Source organism: Abrus precatorius, unplaced genomic scaffold, assembly GCF_003935025.1.
Source record: "Abrus precatorius isolate BTA unplaced genomic scaffold, Abrus_2018 Scaffold3, whole genome shotgun sequence".
In the NCBI taxonomy this organism is placed as follows: Eukaryota; Viridiplantae; Streptophyta; class Magnoliopsida; order Fabales; family Fabaceae; genus Abrus; species Abrus precatorius.
In genome coordinates, this window is record NW_020874373.1 from 33,906,495 (window position 1) to 33,923,864 (window position 17,370).

The 17,370-nt window shown below is 34.2% G+C and overlaps 3 protein-coding genes across 7 annotated transcripts; 1 reads left to right on the top strand and 2 right to left on the bottom strand.

Annotated features, from left to right (window-relative positions):
* Positions 1-863: 863 nt before the first annotated feature.
* On the top strand, positions 864-4,337 carry LOC113863108 (EID1-like F-box protein 2). Of its 4 annotated transcripts, none has more exons than XM_027496534.1 (4): positions 873-997; positions 1,073-1,128; positions 1,869-2,651; positions 3,568-4,337. In XM_027496534.1, exon 3 carries the CDS (start codon positions 1,887-1,889, stop codon positions 2,631-2,633), a length of 747 nt encoding a protein of 248 aa, XP_027352335.1. In that variant the 5' UTR covers positions 873-997; positions 1,073-1,128; positions 1,869-1,886; the 3' UTR covers positions 2,634-2,651; positions 3,568-4,337. The 4 variants fall into 4 exon arrangements, with proteins under 4 accessions (XP_027352338.1, XP_027352335.1, XP_027352336.1 ...); XM_027496535.1 differs by having other exon boundaries at positions 1,878-2,651; XM_027496537.1 differs by lacking the exon at positions 3,568-4,337 and having other exon boundaries at positions 864-997; positions 1,878-2,734.
* On the bottom strand, positions 4,213-10,885 carry LOC113863107 (chaperone protein ClpB3, chloroplastic). Its single transcript, XM_027496533.1, has 10 exons — positions 10,321-10,885; positions 9,685-9,903; positions 9,281-9,518; positions 8,804-8,999; positions 8,154-8,208; positions 7,758-7,908; positions 7,229-7,537; positions 6,419-6,684; positions 5,249-6,175; positions 4,213-4,833 (listed from the first exon to the last, which is right to left on the bottom strand). The coding sequence occupies exons 1-10, from the start codon at positions 10,555-10,557 to the stop codon at positions 4,504-4,506; spliced, it is 2,928 nt and encodes a 975-aa protein (XP_027352334.1). The 5' UTR covers positions 10,558-10,885; the 3' UTR covers positions 4,213-4,503.
* Positions 10,886-13,538: 2,653 nt separating this feature from the next.
* Positions 13,539-17,370, bottom strand: LOC113863110 (membrane-anchored ubiquitin-fold protein 2-like). 2 transcript variants are annotated; one of them, XM_027496540.1, is made up of 4 exons: positions 16,976-17,299; positions 16,285-16,572; positions 14,818-14,934; positions 13,539-14,443 (listed from the first exon to the last, which is right to left on the bottom strand). In XM_027496540.1, exons 2-4 carry the CDS (start codon positions 16,415-16,417, stop codon positions 14,388-14,390), a joined length of 306 nt encoding a protein of 101 aa, XP_027352341.1. In that variant the 5' UTR covers positions 16,418-16,572; positions 16,976-17,299; the 3' UTR covers positions 13,539-14,387. The 2 variants fall into 2 exon arrangements, with proteins under 2 accessions (XP_027352341.1, XP_027352339.1); XM_027496538.1 differs by having other exon boundaries at positions 13,540-14,443; positions 14,767-14,934; positions 16,976-17,370.

Genomic DNA, 17,370 nt, shown 5'->3' on the forward strand with positions numbered 1-17,370 from the left:
AATAAATAAATTTATTATATTAATACTAGACTTATTTATTACAAAATTTATTTTTTTGTTTCATTAGTTTCAATAAATTATTCATCCATATAAAAAGATTCAGTTTTTTTTTGTTTCAAATGCATATTTTACTTTAAAAATAATATTAATTCCAACAAGTATTAGAAAGAAATATCTATTATTAAACACGTGAATTAATTGTAAGTTAAAATATTAGAAAAAACTAGAAAAATATATCTTATTCTTAATTAAGATTTATATTTTATTAAAAAAATGTTTGTTGAAAAATTATCAAAAAAGTTTAATTAGAACTTTAAATCTAAAAAGTTTATAAAAATAATTATTCAGTAAATTTTTTTTAATAAATCTGACTGCCGACCCCTACATTTATTGAGCCACCTTTATAAAATTATATTAGAAATAAAATTCTAATTAAAAAGTCTTGGCATGTCAGCCATGGGCACAAAGAAAAACAAAAATGCTGAGTAAGAATTATTGTAAAAAAAAAAAGAAAGTGGGAAAATGATGACCTGACACGTGGCAGAATGGGTCGATAAAATCATTTGCGGGAAACTTTGTGCTCTCTCCCGACAGTGAAATCTTTCTGCTTATCTTTATTGTTCAAAACAACGGGCGTGCTTCTCGCACACGACATATTACGAAAATGACCTTCCGTTGTCTCCATGCCACGTCATGAAATGTGGGCCCACGAAACTTCCTTTCTCCAGTGCCAGCTCATTGAACATGACGTCATTTGACAGCTGTCTCTATATTATTGGGCCTTGACATTTGGATTGTACCAAAGCTATGATTCAATGATTGTCCTTCAATATATATATCATTTCATATGAACCCAAACCCTTGCATCTGCAATTGCAACCCCCCCCCTCTCTCTCTCTCTCTCTCTCTCTCTCTCTCTCTCTCTCTCTGCGCATTCTGCTACTTTGTCTTTCAGTGTGTTCTATGCATCTCTTTACCAAATTGCCCCTCCTCAGAGGTGAAATTACTGTACCATTTTCTTTTGTTTTCCTTTTGAAGTTTTTCTTATCTGTGTTTCCCCAATTGCATGCAGAAGTGGGTTTTTCTAGGGTTTGGAGGCTACGCCGAAAGCGGGTTAAATAAGCTAAGGTGACCCAAATCTCTCTCTCTTTCTCTCTCTCTCTTAAATTTTCAAAGGATCTGAAGTTACTGAGATCCATTCTATTCGCAATTTTCATTCCTTGGGTTTTGGTTAATTTCTTCATCTGAGTCGAGTTTTTTTTTTCTTTCGAATTTTCTCGTTTTGTGTGTGAATTCTGGTTTTAGGGTGGGTTTAGATTTATCTCTAACGAGGAATTCGGTTTAACTCACTGCATTTTTGTTATGGATGTGTGACTGCAATCTGAAATTTTGGGGGCTGATTGAATTGGATTGAGAAAATGTAGTAAAATTTTGTCATGTTATGTGGTTGGTGATTGTGTTATTGCTGGAAGATTTGAAAACGTATTTCTCTGTTGCCTATAGTTCTGAATATCCCCCCCGACCCAAAAGGTATTTTATGGATTGTAAGACTTGGAAGTAATTGAAGTAAACAGCACGCTGGAAATCCACCCTGTACAAGTGCATTCGAAGGAGAAGAGGATATTTCTATTCTTTTCTTGAACTAACTTGGAGTACTGTAGAAAGCAAGCTGTTTAGGAGGATTCTTGATTATAAGTTATTTGCTTCAGATTTATTATTATAAAATTGTTAGTTGCATAGTTCAGCATTGGTTTCATCTGTTGTCTTGATTTCTCCTTTTTACCATGAAGTATTTAATTTTGAAATTCGGTGTTAGGTTTTGTCAACTTTATAAATACAACATAAGTTATAAACTGATAAATTTTTAGTTTTGCTAGGTGAAGAACATGATTCTCACTAAGCAGTACCGGTGTGTACACTCATCTAGCTGTCAATGTACTAAAGGGCATTTAAGTGAAGATGTGATATTCTTAGTATTTCATAATTTGAATTGGAATCCCAAGCTAATTGCGACTCTGTCGTGTGTGTGCAAATGGTTTGATGATCTCGCCAAACGTGTTCTATGGAAAGAGTTTTGCAAAACAAGAGCACCGAAGATGTTGCATGATCTGCAATCTAATGGAAGCCACATTGTTGATGGGAACTGGAGGGCCTTGGGGAAGCTGCTTATATACTGTTCAGGGTGCACAAAAGGTGGCTTGTTCAATAGCATTCAGATCCCTGGTCACTTTGTTTATCAGACTCGATTTTCTAGAACATCAGGAAAGAGCTTTCTTTTGCCACAATGCAGAACTGATGTTTTGTATGTGTCTGATCCTTGTGAGCATCTTGACCAAGGTGAAGAAGGAGATGTAGGATTCTTCCGTGGGGTTTTTAAATCATTTGCAACCTCAAAGGTCAGGAAGATGCTTATTAATAAAGGTGCCAAGCTCCATCCAACAGAAGTCTGCCCTTATTGTAAGGCAAAGTTGTGGAGCATGCTGCAAGCCAAAATGATCCCTCAAAGTGCTAGTTGCAGGTTGGGTTCATATGAAGATTGTATTGAGTATTATGTGTGTCTCAATGGCCATATGCTTGGGATATGTACCTTGTTACCATTGTCTGATTCAGAAGAGGCATCTGAGTTGGAATAATACCTAAATGCTTTTCAGGTATGTGTATCCTGAAAAGCACAACTTACTTTTGTTTATGTTGTCTATTTACATTTCTATATAAATGAGATTAAAATTGGAAGCGATTTATTAAACTCAGCCGTGAAAGTTTCCAAAAGTAGTAAAATTTAATGGGAAAAAACACATTTATTACATTAAAATTATAAAAGTGTGATACTTTTTTTTTTCAATAAAACCCTGTTATTTTTTAGTGCTTAAATTCTGCTGACTGAGGTTAACATTTTTCTAACTGGAAATGTTTAATCTAGTAATTGTGGCTAGTGGTTTTCATTTAGAACTGGATCCATTTAGAATGCCACTAGGCGGAATTTAATTGGATGTTTTAGTTGTGGTTAATCTTTATTCTTTACAATTAGAAAAAAAATAAAAATCAATAATTTCATAGAATGGGATTTTGTAAAGCATATAATATAATTTGATAATGCTAATATTCAAAAAGGATTTTGAATAACAAATTTAACATTATACATACAATTACTGGAGTGGAAAAGAATGTGATAGAGTACTATTACTATTGTTATATACTGCTTATGGTTGATTCTGATATATTGATCTGCTCGTAAAAAACATGTAAAAATGTAGAAACGACTACAACGCCATTAACAAAATCCAAGTAAAATATTGCATGTAAAAACATTCTTGTAAAAAAAATTTAGCACTCTAATTACTTCATTAGCCAATCTGATATTTATTTTTTTGTGAACTTTAACCGACCAATGTTTCAAGATAAAATGCTACATGTATTCAAATCGTGCATCACTGGAATGAAAGTTTATATTAAAAGTAGAAAACATTTAGAACTAATAGTAGTAAGGGTTGACAATCCTGAAGGCACAAGCATTAACTACCTTATTGAGGTCCTAACAATATGACTCGCCCTGTAATCCTTGGGCAGGATGGCGGAAAGTCCTCACAAGTTGGTTGAACACACTAACGGTCAATTTCAGCTGAACTGCACCTGAAATACACCATTAATTTACCCTTGATCTCGATGCTTCTGGCTCACCCAAGCCAACATTTCCAAGAACAGAGATATTACTAACCCAATTTTTCGTATGAATCATCATACCGAAGGTTGCTGTGAACAATGTGATATACCATGTATATTGATGTGTGGTGTCTTTTCCTGGTGACAAACATGCGTGTGCACTAATACATATTGTACAGTATCATTAGGATTCATTTGTATGTTCTCATTATCATCCAGAGACATTGAATCGCATGAATTTTATTATGCTTCATCGGTTTCCTTTTTTAGGTTTGTACACATACGCCTTCCAGTCCCAAACCCACTCCAGCGACGAAGAATAAACAGTAATTTTAAATTAGACAAAGGTATTATCTCGTTTATGGCTGGTCAGAATTTGTATAAGAATGGGGGATTTAATGCTTATTTCTCCAACTTGGAATGAGATACTTCATACTTATGATCTTTAGTTTGTTATTTGACTTTTTTTATTTTGTCCTTCGAGCATATAGTCATGGTTCACAAAACCTAACTTTTCTTAATGAAGCTGGAATAAATCTAACTCGACGCAACTGAAATAAGCTCAACTTTACTCATTTACATCACTATTAACATTATGATGGGGGGTAAGTTTAGCTAGTTCTGCAGGATGCTACTCCCTCAACAGAGACAAAGGTAAAATATTTATACAGCTTTGTTCCACAAATGTGATATTTTGCTTGTGGTATGCTCATTGATAATATAAATTATATATGAGATGCAAATTGCACCGGGATCATTGTTCAATTGCTAAAAGGAAACCGTGTATACTCATTTGTGGGAAACCTACTACTGTGAGGAAAAAGCAGCAGCAGTAGACGGCATTCAAGGAGCCTGTGGAAAGGGTTCCAATGTGTCTTGAGTGGTAGGTTCTGAATCAGCTGCAAGCTTCCTAAAAACAAGTTTTTGCTGGGGAAGTTGACCGTTGGCAAAACCTGTGAGTTCTGTGTCTATTAAAATCGTGTCCTCTTCCTTAAATTCTCCTCTCAGAATACCCTTGGCAAGTTCATTCTCTACATTCTGCTGAATCACTCGCTTGACTGGTCTAGCACCATAATTCGGGTCATATCCCAAATTTCCAAGAAATTGGATAGCAGCTTCCGTCACTTGGATTTTCATCTTGCGATCTGCAATTCTCTTCTGCACACGCTCCAACTGTAATAAACCACAATGACAAAGGTTTTTACTTTAAAGTTTTCTTCATTAAAACAAATATTTTTTTTAAAGCTCCCTTTCTTAAAATTATGTTTAGCCCAATATCTCCTTTTAAGCAGAAGAGAAGCCCAAAAAAAAAAACTGGGCTAAACACTACCTAAACAAGCTTACACAATTTCTTATTTTGATAACAATATAGCAGCTTTTGTTCTAAGCTCAAGCTTCACACTATGTTTTAACAGTCAATCAAAGAAGAACCCCCCTACCCAAGTGCAAGTTAATCTATGCAAGCCAAATTCAGAGACTCAACCATCCTTAAGAGAACTCAGTCAATATGCATAGAGTTGGATATTGAAATTAGTCAAGTTTTGGATGGCGAGATTCGGGACAATGATGCATTAAGAAGTGAAATTACCTGTAACCTGACAATGCTGCTAATTTGCTCCCGGTCCAGAGGCTGGAAAACAATATATTCGTCCACTCTGTTCATGAACTCGGGGCGAAAGATGGATCTTGCAGCATCCATTACGCGCTGCTTTATGGTTTCATAAGTCAACTCTTTAGGCACAGTATCATCATCTGAGTTGAGAATGTACTGTGATCCAACATTTGAGGTCATAATGATAACAGTATTGGTAAAACTCACAGTGCGACCCTGTGAGTCAGTTACTCTTCCATCGTCCAAAATTTGAAGGAATACATTGAAGACATCTGAGTGTGCCTTCTCAATCTCATCAAACAAAATAACAGCATAAGGTCTACGGCGAACCGTCTCAGTAAGTTGCCCTCCCTCTTCATATCCAACATATCCAGGTGGAGCACCAATCAATCTTGACACTGCATGCTTTTCCATGTACTCACTCATATCAATCCGTACAAGTGCTTCTTCCGTGTTGAACAAGTAAGCTGCAAGTGCCTTAGCCAGCTCAGTCTTCCCTACACCTGTAGGTCCCATAAACATGAAGCTAGCAATTGGCCGATGAGGATCTGAAAGACCAGCTCTTGAACGTTGGATTGCCTCAGCAACTGCCTTAACAGCAGGGTCTTGACCTACAACTCGCTTATGGAGTACTTCCTCTAAATACAACAACTTCTCCCTCTCTGATTGTTGCAGTTTTGAAACAGGGATACCAGTCCACTTGCTTACAATTTCAGCGATATCATTTCCTGTAACTTCCTCTCTCAGCATGGACTTCCCAGAGTTCATGTATTCATCTAACTCTTTCTCTGCACTTTCAAGTTGTCGTTGCAAGGAGTTTAGACTGCCATACTTTAATTCAGCAGCACGATTAAGATCATACTCCCGCTCAGCTTGTTGAATCTCAAGATTCACCCTGTCTATCTGATGCACAAATACAGAAATCATTAGCATCAGTTGTTTATCATATATTAAAATATAATCATGTTTTGCATAATTAAATTTCTAATTTCAAATATAATTACCAACTCAACCAATGACTTGCTCTAGTTCCACATGCTGACAATACCGCAGAATGTTAGATTAATCCTACCCATCTCTTAAACAATTGTTTATTTAAAATGAAAAGGACAACCTTGGAAAAAAAAAAGGTATATAATAACACACCTCTTCTTTGATTGATTGAATACGAGTCATTACAGACTTTTCATGCTCCCACTGTTCAGTCAGCTCAGCCTGTTTCTCTTTTAAGAGAGAAAGCTCTGCCTCAAGACGATTCAGCCTATCTTTTGAAGCCTTATCTGTATCATTCATGAGAGAAAGTCTCTCCATCTCTAGTTTCAATACTGACCGATTTATCTCATCAAGTGCAGTAGGTTTAGACGTGATTTCCATTTTCAGTTTGGCAGCTGCCTCATCAACTAGATCAATAGCTGCAAGTTGGAAGAAGTTAGCAATTAGTGCTTTATGAGCATTGTTGATGCTGATGCCAGTCCAATAAGTAATTTTAACAAATTAAACCCTAGTGTAACAAAAAGAAAATGACACAACTATATTGTGATCATTCAAATTTCAAAATCAGTCCTTCAGAAACCAGTACTATTATGTATCTTCTTCCCAACAGCAGCCAAGAGCTATAGATTTGAAGTTTTACAAAACTATTTCAAACTTTAAATGGTTTATCCCTTAATGGCAGCAAACTATTCTCAAAGAATTGGAATTTTAAAGATTTCAAGAACAATTGCATAGGGATTCTTTTTCGAACAAACATATATAAACTAATTTTCCACAAACCCTCAACTGAATTCACATATTCTCAAAAGCATGCTCAAATCAGAAAGAGTTCTAATCCAGAATTCAAATTTCTTTCACATAAAATTTGTAAGCTGTCATATTAATAACTTTAATAATATCAATGCTTCAGAAACTTAATCTTTGTTCAAAATATTCAGAGTTAAAAGAAAAAGGTTTTATTACCTTTGTCAGGCAAAAATCTCCCACTGATATATCGATCTGAGAGAATTGCAGCTTCCACAAGTGCACTGTCAGAAATTCGGACTCCATGATGTAGTTCATACCTTTCCCGCAGTCCCCTTAGTATTGAAATTGTATCTTCAACAGTAGGCTGGTCAACATAAACTTGCTGGAAACGACGCTCTAGTGCTGGGTCTTTCTCAATATATTTCCGATACTCGTCTAGTGTTGTTGCACCAATACATCGCAGCTCACCCCGACCAAGCATAGGCTTTAAGAGATTACCAGCATCCATAGCACCATTTGTAGCACCTAGCATATGATAGATTGTAATTTGCAATCAAATCCAACATTCACAAGTTAAATTTCAAATCTCCATTTGGCATTAAACAAAAGTCATATTTCAGGAAAATTATTTGAATAAAAATGTATGATCTATGAGCATAATCCCCATCAATCCATAGAGTTTTAGTATATAAACCAATTTGCATCACGTAGCTGTCTGAAAATGGTAGGGTTTGAAGCCTATTACCTGCCCCAACAACTGTATGAATCTCGTCAATGAATAGGATAGTCTGACCATCAGATTCTGTTACTTCTTTAAGTACAGCTTTCAGCCTATCTTCAAATTCTCCCCGGTACTTTGCTCCAGCAATAAGTGCACCCATATCAAGAGATATAAGCTGAATAATGACCAATGCAAAAAGATCAATTTTACAATTCCAGGACAATGTACAAACTTTCAAATGAGGATAGAATAAGAGAAATATTACATTTTTCATTACAGTGCAAGTAAAACTAGAATGGCAAGAGGATATAATAGAGATTATTATAGTGAAATTGAATATGGTGTAGAAACTTAAAAATCAGTTCCCTTCATTTTCATCTAATATAAAGAATACCCCAAGCATTTGGTTATAGCACATACCCTGCGGTTCATCAAAGCTTGAGGAACATCTCCTTGCACTATTCTCTGAGCAAGTCTGTTTCAAAGGAAGAATCAGTTCAATATGACATAGAAGCAAATACTAACACAAGCATTGAAATAAGAAGCAAGCAAGAATAAAATTAGATAATCTGATTGTTTTCCAATAAAGCTATCTGAAAAACCTGAAACACTGGCAAAACACAAATTTAAAGGGAATTAATGTTCACACTAAGCACTGAGCATAAAATTAATCATATTGTTTCTGCCATTATATTTTATACCACTAAAGGGACAAAGAAATTAATCACTTAGGCCAACCTCTAAGACTCACTACCTCTTTAAAAGACTTATCTTTTAAAGACTAATTTTACACATATTGTATATTTCAATAAAATTTATTTTATAATTTCAAAAGGCATATATAATCATGCGTATAAAAAAATTTGATTTTTATTATTTTTGAATCTGTGTCATGGGTGCCATTGCTAGTATTCATGAAACAGGTTAGACATTGGAATTAAGGCCCACCAATACTGGTATTAGTGAGCTATTACATTTAATTCTAAAAGATTTTAACAGCAAAAGTGTTCAACAAATGTTAATGTAATCCAATCATAGGCAACAACAAGGAGGAAGAACTAAGCGTTTACCCTTCAGAAATTGCAGTCTTTCCAACACCAGGCTCACCAATTAGCACGGGATTGTTCTTTGTTCTCCTAGAGAGAATTTGGATGCACCTGCGAATTTCATCATCTCTTCCTATGACCGGGTCAAGTTTTCCAGCTTTAGCCATTGCTGTCAAATCTTTTCCATATTTTTCCAAGGCTTCATACTTCCCTTCAGGGTCTATATAGAAATTTAAAATGAGCCTTCAGCAATACAAAATTGACAATCACTCGCAGCATATAGTTTCAATAAGCTCATGGAAAAAAAAATAAAGGACAACAGGAATCCACTGGTGCTCAATACTCCCAAACCATGCTCAAGTCTTCAATAGGACCAGATTAAAAACTAAGTAGCCTTCCTCCAAAACAAAGATATAAGACAAAGATAAAAAGAAGACCACACACAAATGCATATCATATGTTAAAAGTTATAAAAAGAAGACAAATGGAAAATGTAGTGACCTTGGTCAATAACTGCCTGACGTCCCCTGATGGACTCTATTGCAGATTTTAGAGCCTGCTGAGATATTTGAAAATCTCTAAAGAATTGCTTCCCAAATCGTTGATCTTGGGAAAAAGAAAGAACCAAGTGCTCGACTGAAACAAATGAGTCTCCATATTCTTTCTTGTAGTCCCTAGCTCTCTGAATCAATGCCTCCAAATCACGCCCCAACATTGAACCGGCTGATTCCCCTAGAACCTATCACAATTGATAATCAATAATGAGTTAAAACAAGGTTTTTGGGGTACAGAATAGAGAACCACAAAATACATATCTCATCCATCCACGAACTAGTACTTGTCAAACACAAGCGGCCAATAAAACACAAGTGCGCACGTCAAACTTGTTAGAATCTGCAAATCACCTTAGGTTGCCGCTGAATGTACTTATCAGTTGCTTCAAGGAGTCGTGTGTTATCCACTCCAACCTTTGAAAAGATCCTGCGAGCAAGCCCATTCTTCTGCTCCAACAAAGCCTTCATCAAGTGCTCTGTCTCCACAATCTGATGCTTGTTCTCTTTGGCCACCTCCGGCGATGAAACTATCGCCTGCCACGCCATCTCCGTGAACTCTTGCTGTGTAATCTGCCATTGCATCAAAATCTCAAAATCAACCAATGCACTCCCCAACCCCCAACAACCATGACACAACCCATATTCACAAAATTTCCAAATTGCAAACTAGCTGAGAAAATCACCACATGTGGTTCAAAATTGTTTGAGTTTGGTTAGTAACTAGTCAGTGATCAGTTATTACTTATTAGTAATCTTCGCCCATTGAAGATCACTCTTCTCCATTCGACCAATGTCATTTTCTTCCCTCTCAACTTTGTCTTCTATCAACCATGTTTTCCGACAGAGAAACCTTAATAATTACAAAAGTTTAAACTAACTTCTACTAAAATTATAATTTTTAAATTTACTTTAAGCATGGTAATTGAAAGCTTCGAAAGGAAAAAAAAAAGAGAATAAATCAGAATGAAATGCGTTGCAATATGATACCCTTCCACTAGAAGCTTCACAGCGAACGGAGAAAGGTGTGGAATTTCTTCGAATTGTGTGAAACCCATTTGCAAAAAGGTGTCTTTTGCAGAAGGGAAGCGATTGAAGGGGCTTCAGGGAAATGGGTTTTGCGGAGGAAGAGAGGGAGATGTAGTAAAGCTGAGAAAACCGAGCGTGGTTTCTGTTGCACGATATAGGAAGAAAGTGGGAAAGAGAAAACGACGTCGTAGAGGCCATGGCCGAGGAAGAGAGTGAAGGAAGGAACGAATGAGAGGGAAAAATTAAGAAGAGAAATGAAGAGAAGAGAACTTTGTGTTGCGTGGACAGTGAGAAAAGAAAAGAGAAGAAACGAAAAGAAAAAAAGGTGGAATTGAAATTCAAAGGAAGAAGTTAGAGTGAGTGTGGAGCATTCTCGGAAGTTCGGGAAGCATGTCTACGTTGTTCGACGCTAAAACATTACAAAAGCCTTCATTCCACGTGGTCTGGTTTTTGGATATCAATGAAAGGCGTCATGAGGTGACCTCAACTTTGAGCAAATTTTTTCAGTAAAAGATTTACAACACATACATAAATTTAGTATGTGTTGGATTGTTTTTACCTTAATTGTTTTGATCCTCATTAAAAAAATATAATTTGACGACTTATCAATTTATTAATTAGCTTAGCTGCATTTTTAAACTTACTTAAAATATCATTTTTTAACTTTATCAATGAACTGTTATTTTTCAGTAATATATGCTTCATTTTTATTAATTAAGTTCTCGAATTTTAGTTTTGCTTATTTAAAAAGATTACTGAAAAATTTAATCACATTAAATTATAAATATTTTACTCAAGTGATATTGTTTATCTTAATTATTTAATTTATAGCAACTTTAAATCTTTCATACTATATTTTAAAAAATTATACACCTTAGTTTTTTTTAAAATATAATTTAACGTGTAGAACGAGTGACTTGTAAAAACAACTTTATTTAAGATAATTAAAAAATTAGTCTGAGATGGACAGAGAAAAAAAAAAGTAAGGTATAAAAATTAAAGTTGTGCTGACATTCTTTTTTCCTATCAATCTTAAGGAAATGATAGTGTGCATCTTAGCTTTAATGCATATAACGGATGAAAAAAGCATCAATGTTTCAGATTTTTTAAAAAGCTGAAACCATTGTCCAAACAAGTAGGAGTCCACGCTGATGCATTTTTTTTTTTGTGACAATCTCAAATGAGCTGAGGGATTATCTATGTTTATATCAAATCTATGTTTACGTGAAGTTTTAACGTGTAATCAAATACAAAGATTTTTTAATGCATTTTTTATGTTTATATATTAGACTTATGTTTATAGATTTTTTTAACGTATTTTTAAATACACTTAGTTAATGTATATGAATATTTGTGTCTTGTTGAAGTATGAAAGTTCACAATTTTCTTAGTATCTGGCAATGATGTGATTTAATCACAATTTCTTTTACCTGGGGGAACATGGCACTGGAAAAACAGAGACTCATTGCTCTATAACATTTTCATGTTAAAAGTAGCGATGCTGACACTGAATATAGATATTTGACATGCTATTTTTAATATTCTATTTGCTAAATTAATATACTATGCATACAATGATCCCCAAAAAAGTGTACTGTATATAAATAGCCATTTTAAGCTGAAATCAAATATGTAGTTTATAACTTGCATAGAGTTTGCAAAGTTGATTATTAGCATGCTTGTAACCACTTTCTAATATGCTTTCAATTTACGTTAACATAGAAAATATAACTAATATCACTAAAATGAACATAGATCCATAGCTATTTATAGGTGATTCCGAGCAAATTAGTTGCATCTTCTGAACAAGTTTAAAACCTTTGAGCGAATTTGGATATCTGAGTTATCTAAATTCATACACCCAATAGTCATAACTGTCATCCACAATCTTGTCTTGCTCTCTGACATGGTAGCCAACCAGTGCAGCCCACAAGGCCCAATCCATATCTGCCCTTTTCTTTTTATGTTATCTTTCTGAAAATTAAATTTCGAAAATGCAAAAATAATCTTTGAAAATAATTAATACCTGTCATATATTTTAAAAAAATAAAGAAAAAACGGATGGTACCCATTCATGACACTGTCACAATTTAAATTCACTTGTGTTAAGTTAGAATAACAAGGGAGTGTTTAGAGTGTGGCCACTACATTAAATCATGAGCAAGCAAGTTTAGATACTAGTAACCTATTGTATTATTCAATGTAATGTGCATTAAATCAGTGCAAAAGCTCTAGCAAGAGACAAACATCAGAACATTTGGATTTGTCTTGTGACCTGTTTGTTGTTCCTTTCCTTGGCTCAGGTACTTGTACCAATCGTTTTGTGTTTAACGTGGAAGGACCCGTGTGAGATAATTTTTTAATAAATTTATTACTGAAGAGCTTATATCATAAGCTTAATCATAATACCTATTAAAATAATTTTAAAAAACTGATAAGAATATCATAATTTTAAAAATCATGTAAGTTCTTTGAAATATTTCTTTAATTAATAATTTTGAAACCTTCATTATCATATTAGGGTGCATAATTTTACTTGTAAAATTCTTTTCATGTAAAGTTAATTGTACATGCAGACTCTTTGATCATGTTCGTTTTTATGTCTGCAAAAATTCCAAAAGTAGCAGCATAAAAAACAACTATTGTTGCTTTGACCTATTTAGGGAATTAGGATCAGATTTTTAGAAGTTAAAATTGTTTAAGACTTTCTATATATTTATTAAATAAAATCGTGTTAAAATAATTTGGAGCAAAAATTTCTTGCCCCTTCAAGGGGTGACACTTCATTGTCTTCCTTCCAACTCTGATACATACAACACTTAATTAGGTATTGTTTATTTCATCATAGAATAAACAATTATAATTTCATTTGATTTGAAATTTAGTCCTGATAACTTTTTTAACATGGATCTCTCTAGTTTAGTTGTTTAGATTTCAGTTCCACAAAACAAATACCGCAACAAGTGAAACTTATATGTAGAAAAACTCAAGTGTGCGAAAAATATAAGACCAATATCTCAACAATAAAGAGCAAAACATAAATGAGTAAAAATATAAAAAAAATAATGATTTTAAGAAAGGAAAAAACCATAGGAATCAAAATATAAATAAATGAATTTATCAGACTAATGGTTTATTTCATCTTCTAAGTTTTTCAGTAATTATATACTACGATAATTTCAGGAATTATTTTTAAGATCCAGTTAGCAATGTAGGGATTTGGGAGGGGGAAGGTGTTCTTCCTTATGTATCCCATCTTTGCAAAAAGCAAAGCAAGGCTGTGATCAGTAACTATCCAACCCTCCTTTTGAGTGGAAATACTTTGCTGATTATAACATGAATTAGTTATTACTCCAAGAATAGATGCACATAGTTATGCTGTAAAATTAAACCTTCAAGTTTTCCAAAAGAAAAATGAATGCGCCTTCTGGCATGAAACTTGTACGACACTTTGGTCTTTTTAATTTATTTTAAAATATGAAGGAAGGCAAAGGAGATTCAAGCATAATCTCCAATTTGCAAGAGAGATGTGGTAAAACCACTATTGCCACAAGCTATACAGGACTTGCAATGGTATCATATATATAATAAGCAAATTAAAACACATTAAAATATTCAACACATATATGTTTGGAAGCATGTGGTATCAGACACAGGCAAGAGAAAATTTGAAAAATATATGTCAGGGGAAAGATGGCAAACTAGTAGACTTCATTTCAATCAACAATTATGCCAAGTGGCGGATTAGGCAACACCTAGATGTTGAGACCAGCATAAGAATATATCCTATGAAAATTGTACAAGACATTTACTACTGCAGAGGAATCGTGAGCTATACCAGCTTCACAATCTTCACCAAGTCAAGTGCTTTTGTTTCTCTTTCGGGTACGTAGCTCAGTACTTTTTGCTTGTAGTACATGCAACCAAATAATTTGTGTATGAGGAAATCTTTGGAAGCCATAGATTATGTAAAAATGAAGTGTCTCTAACCACCTAAGACAGATGACATCTGCTATTCAATCTGGATGCTATAAAATCACACAAACACATTTGTTCTGCGTTGCTTTGCTAGCAGCTTTCTTATCTGTATCAGGCGAAAAGACCAATTTGTATCAGATTAAGGACCAGAACTGAATGGAATCAAAATCAGTCAAACAAAATAGCAGTAATTTTACATTTAGACGCAAGTAGTTTCCAAATTTAGATTTATTTGAAGAGCATTTGGCACCTGAAGTGCTATTATAACTGATAATTGAAAAATAAAGCATTTCCCTATAAATTCTATCTATAAGTTTTCTCAAATCAAACAAATCCTTATCCAAATGTCCCCTAAAAGTTTTCAGTCCTAGCTTCTCTAGACTGAAGATATTAAAACTAGTGTCTCAAAAAAATAAAAAAATGCTAGACCTTTGTCCATTGTAGGATGTTGAACAACTAGATGCATTGTTGTAACTGTACCGGGGGCATCAGATAATGGGCTGTGGCACTCCTCCCCAACTGTTCTGTTGTTATCCAATATTTTTCCTGCATTAATTAACTTCACATCTTTTACAGTCCTTGGGCCATTCTCCTTATCTTCAAAACAAAACGGAAACTTACAGATCTCATATATCACAAAAAAACATGGCAAAAAAATTAGTGTGAAGCTCACAATATATTAAACCATATGACAAACATCTTAATGCATGACAGGCTCTACTTAAAATATCATTTTTAGTCTTGCTACCTTTGCCAAATAAAACTATGTATCCATTGAATTTTAGAAAATGTCATTTTCATTATATCTTGTGTACCAGCAAGTTGCAGTGAATCCTGGAAACAAGTAAGCTTGTATCTCAGTAAAAGAATATAAATTACGTGTAAACACACCATTCGAGATCCACAATGAGCAATGGTATGGACACTAAGATAAAAGCATCCTCTCCATAAATTACCAAGCAACAAAGAAAACCTAAACATTAAGAAGATTCAGTTTAAAGAAATAGAAAAATAATGAAAGATACATATTTCGTTGTCATTATACCACTAATACCCAAAAGGCATCAATCCTGAACAAGTCAAACTGGATAGTATGAGATAAGGAGAAGAAATTGAACTTTAAGAAAGAAACTACTAAATGAGGGACCTATACAAAGTCTTTCTCACATTTTTAGTTTAAGGCTGTTATCCAGGTCTTATCACCTTAGATATTGTCACAATTTATGAACTCCTAAAGGTGCCTTTGTATGGAGAAAATGTCATTTTATTAGCACAAAGTCTCCTCAATTTCAAAAGAAAATCTACCTTAGCTGAAAGGAACTGAAAAAACTAAATAGTCACATAGACACATTCAAGTGCACAACAATACACAGGACAGCACAGCATATCTTTGACAAAGATTAAAAGTTACATTAAATCAAAAATATTTTCATTCAGAGTTTATTTTCTGATCTCTTCAGAAGAATGAAATATTTCAGCAGTTCTTCATCACTTTAGCAATGACCACATCTGCACTTGCTCAAAAAGTAATAACCATACACTAAAAGGAATTCATTACTATGTCATCCTCAATGCTTATTTTCTAAAATCAATGACTACATCCAGTCCAAGAGACTTAACTTAAGAGGCAGCAAGTTCCTTCAGGGACTAGTTGATACCCTAACCGAATCTTACTAGGCTGCTCTGGGTCTAATTTAGCCCACTTACCTCTTCCTATTCCAAGTCTTAGAGCTCTTTCATAACCAAAAGAACAAAATTTACATCAATTTCATGTACCTTCTGTCACCATGTTTTCCAATTCAGCCAACCAAACCATCAGTCTCTCTTAATTTACAGCACAAAGTTCATCACAACGAACATGAACAATACTACATTGATAATTTAACTATTAAACGAGAAGACCAGAAAGAGAAGCATAAAGGAAAAGACAATAGTAACACAAGTAACCTTTTGGCCACTGAGCAAGAATACTTTCTTTCAATGTTGCAATACTAGTAGCAGCAGGAAAACTTCTGGGGCCAATATCAGAACCATCAATCAACAGAAACTTGATCTCGAACTGATCTTGATTCCCAGCCATACTCCGAGATCCAAGAAACTCTTATAATCAAAACAAATCTAACAGCTTCAGTTGTACCTCAAAGACTATGAAAGAGATGTTTTTCAGTGATTCACTTCAATTGAGTCTCATCAATGAAAAACAGAATTTCATTCAAAGTCTATGACTCAAGAGTTCTGCAAAAAATAAGATACAAAGGAAAATATTGAGTTAGAGTCCTCTCAGACACACATCCATACCCTCATAAGATGCAGAATCTGAAATGAAAAAACTAGATAAATCATGGAAAGTTCGAAGAGGTTTGAAATGTTCTTATTACAACTCAGGTAATAAGAATATGAATGAAGAAACTTAGAATAACAGAGCCGAATAAATTCTCACACAAAATAAACTGAAAAAAAAAAACAGAAGGAAAAGAAATAATTGAAATCCAGCAAAAAGGAATCTCAAAGACCTCATCAAAAAGAGATCCAATTTTCAAATGGGTACGCATCAAATAATAAAAAATTTCAAATTTTCAACTGGGTCACCGACAAAACACGCAAGGATTGTAAAATACAGAAGAGACAGTGGAAAAACCTGAAAGTTTTTCTTTTCCTTTTTGGGGTGTCTGATATGGGTATGTATGTCACTGATCTGAGTGGTAATTGTGGCAGTCACAAAATTTGTTTTAATTTTTTAGAAACTCAGATGGAAGAAGAAGAAGAAGAAGAAAAGGGAAAGTGGATACTTCGGTTTCTTTTTCTTTTGGTTGGTTAGTGTTTTGCAATAATTAATATTGAAATGGTAGAAAAGGATGAAGAGGGGTAGCAAGGAACAAGGCTGCTTCGGAATTTTCAAAGTCTTGGAAGGAAATCTTTGGTCAATGACTCCATCTTTGTTTGCTTCTCCCTCTTCCTAATCTCCCAAGCCTGTGGAATTGGAAAAATTATCATCTACTCTCATAAAAATACTACATAACATTATTCTTGTAC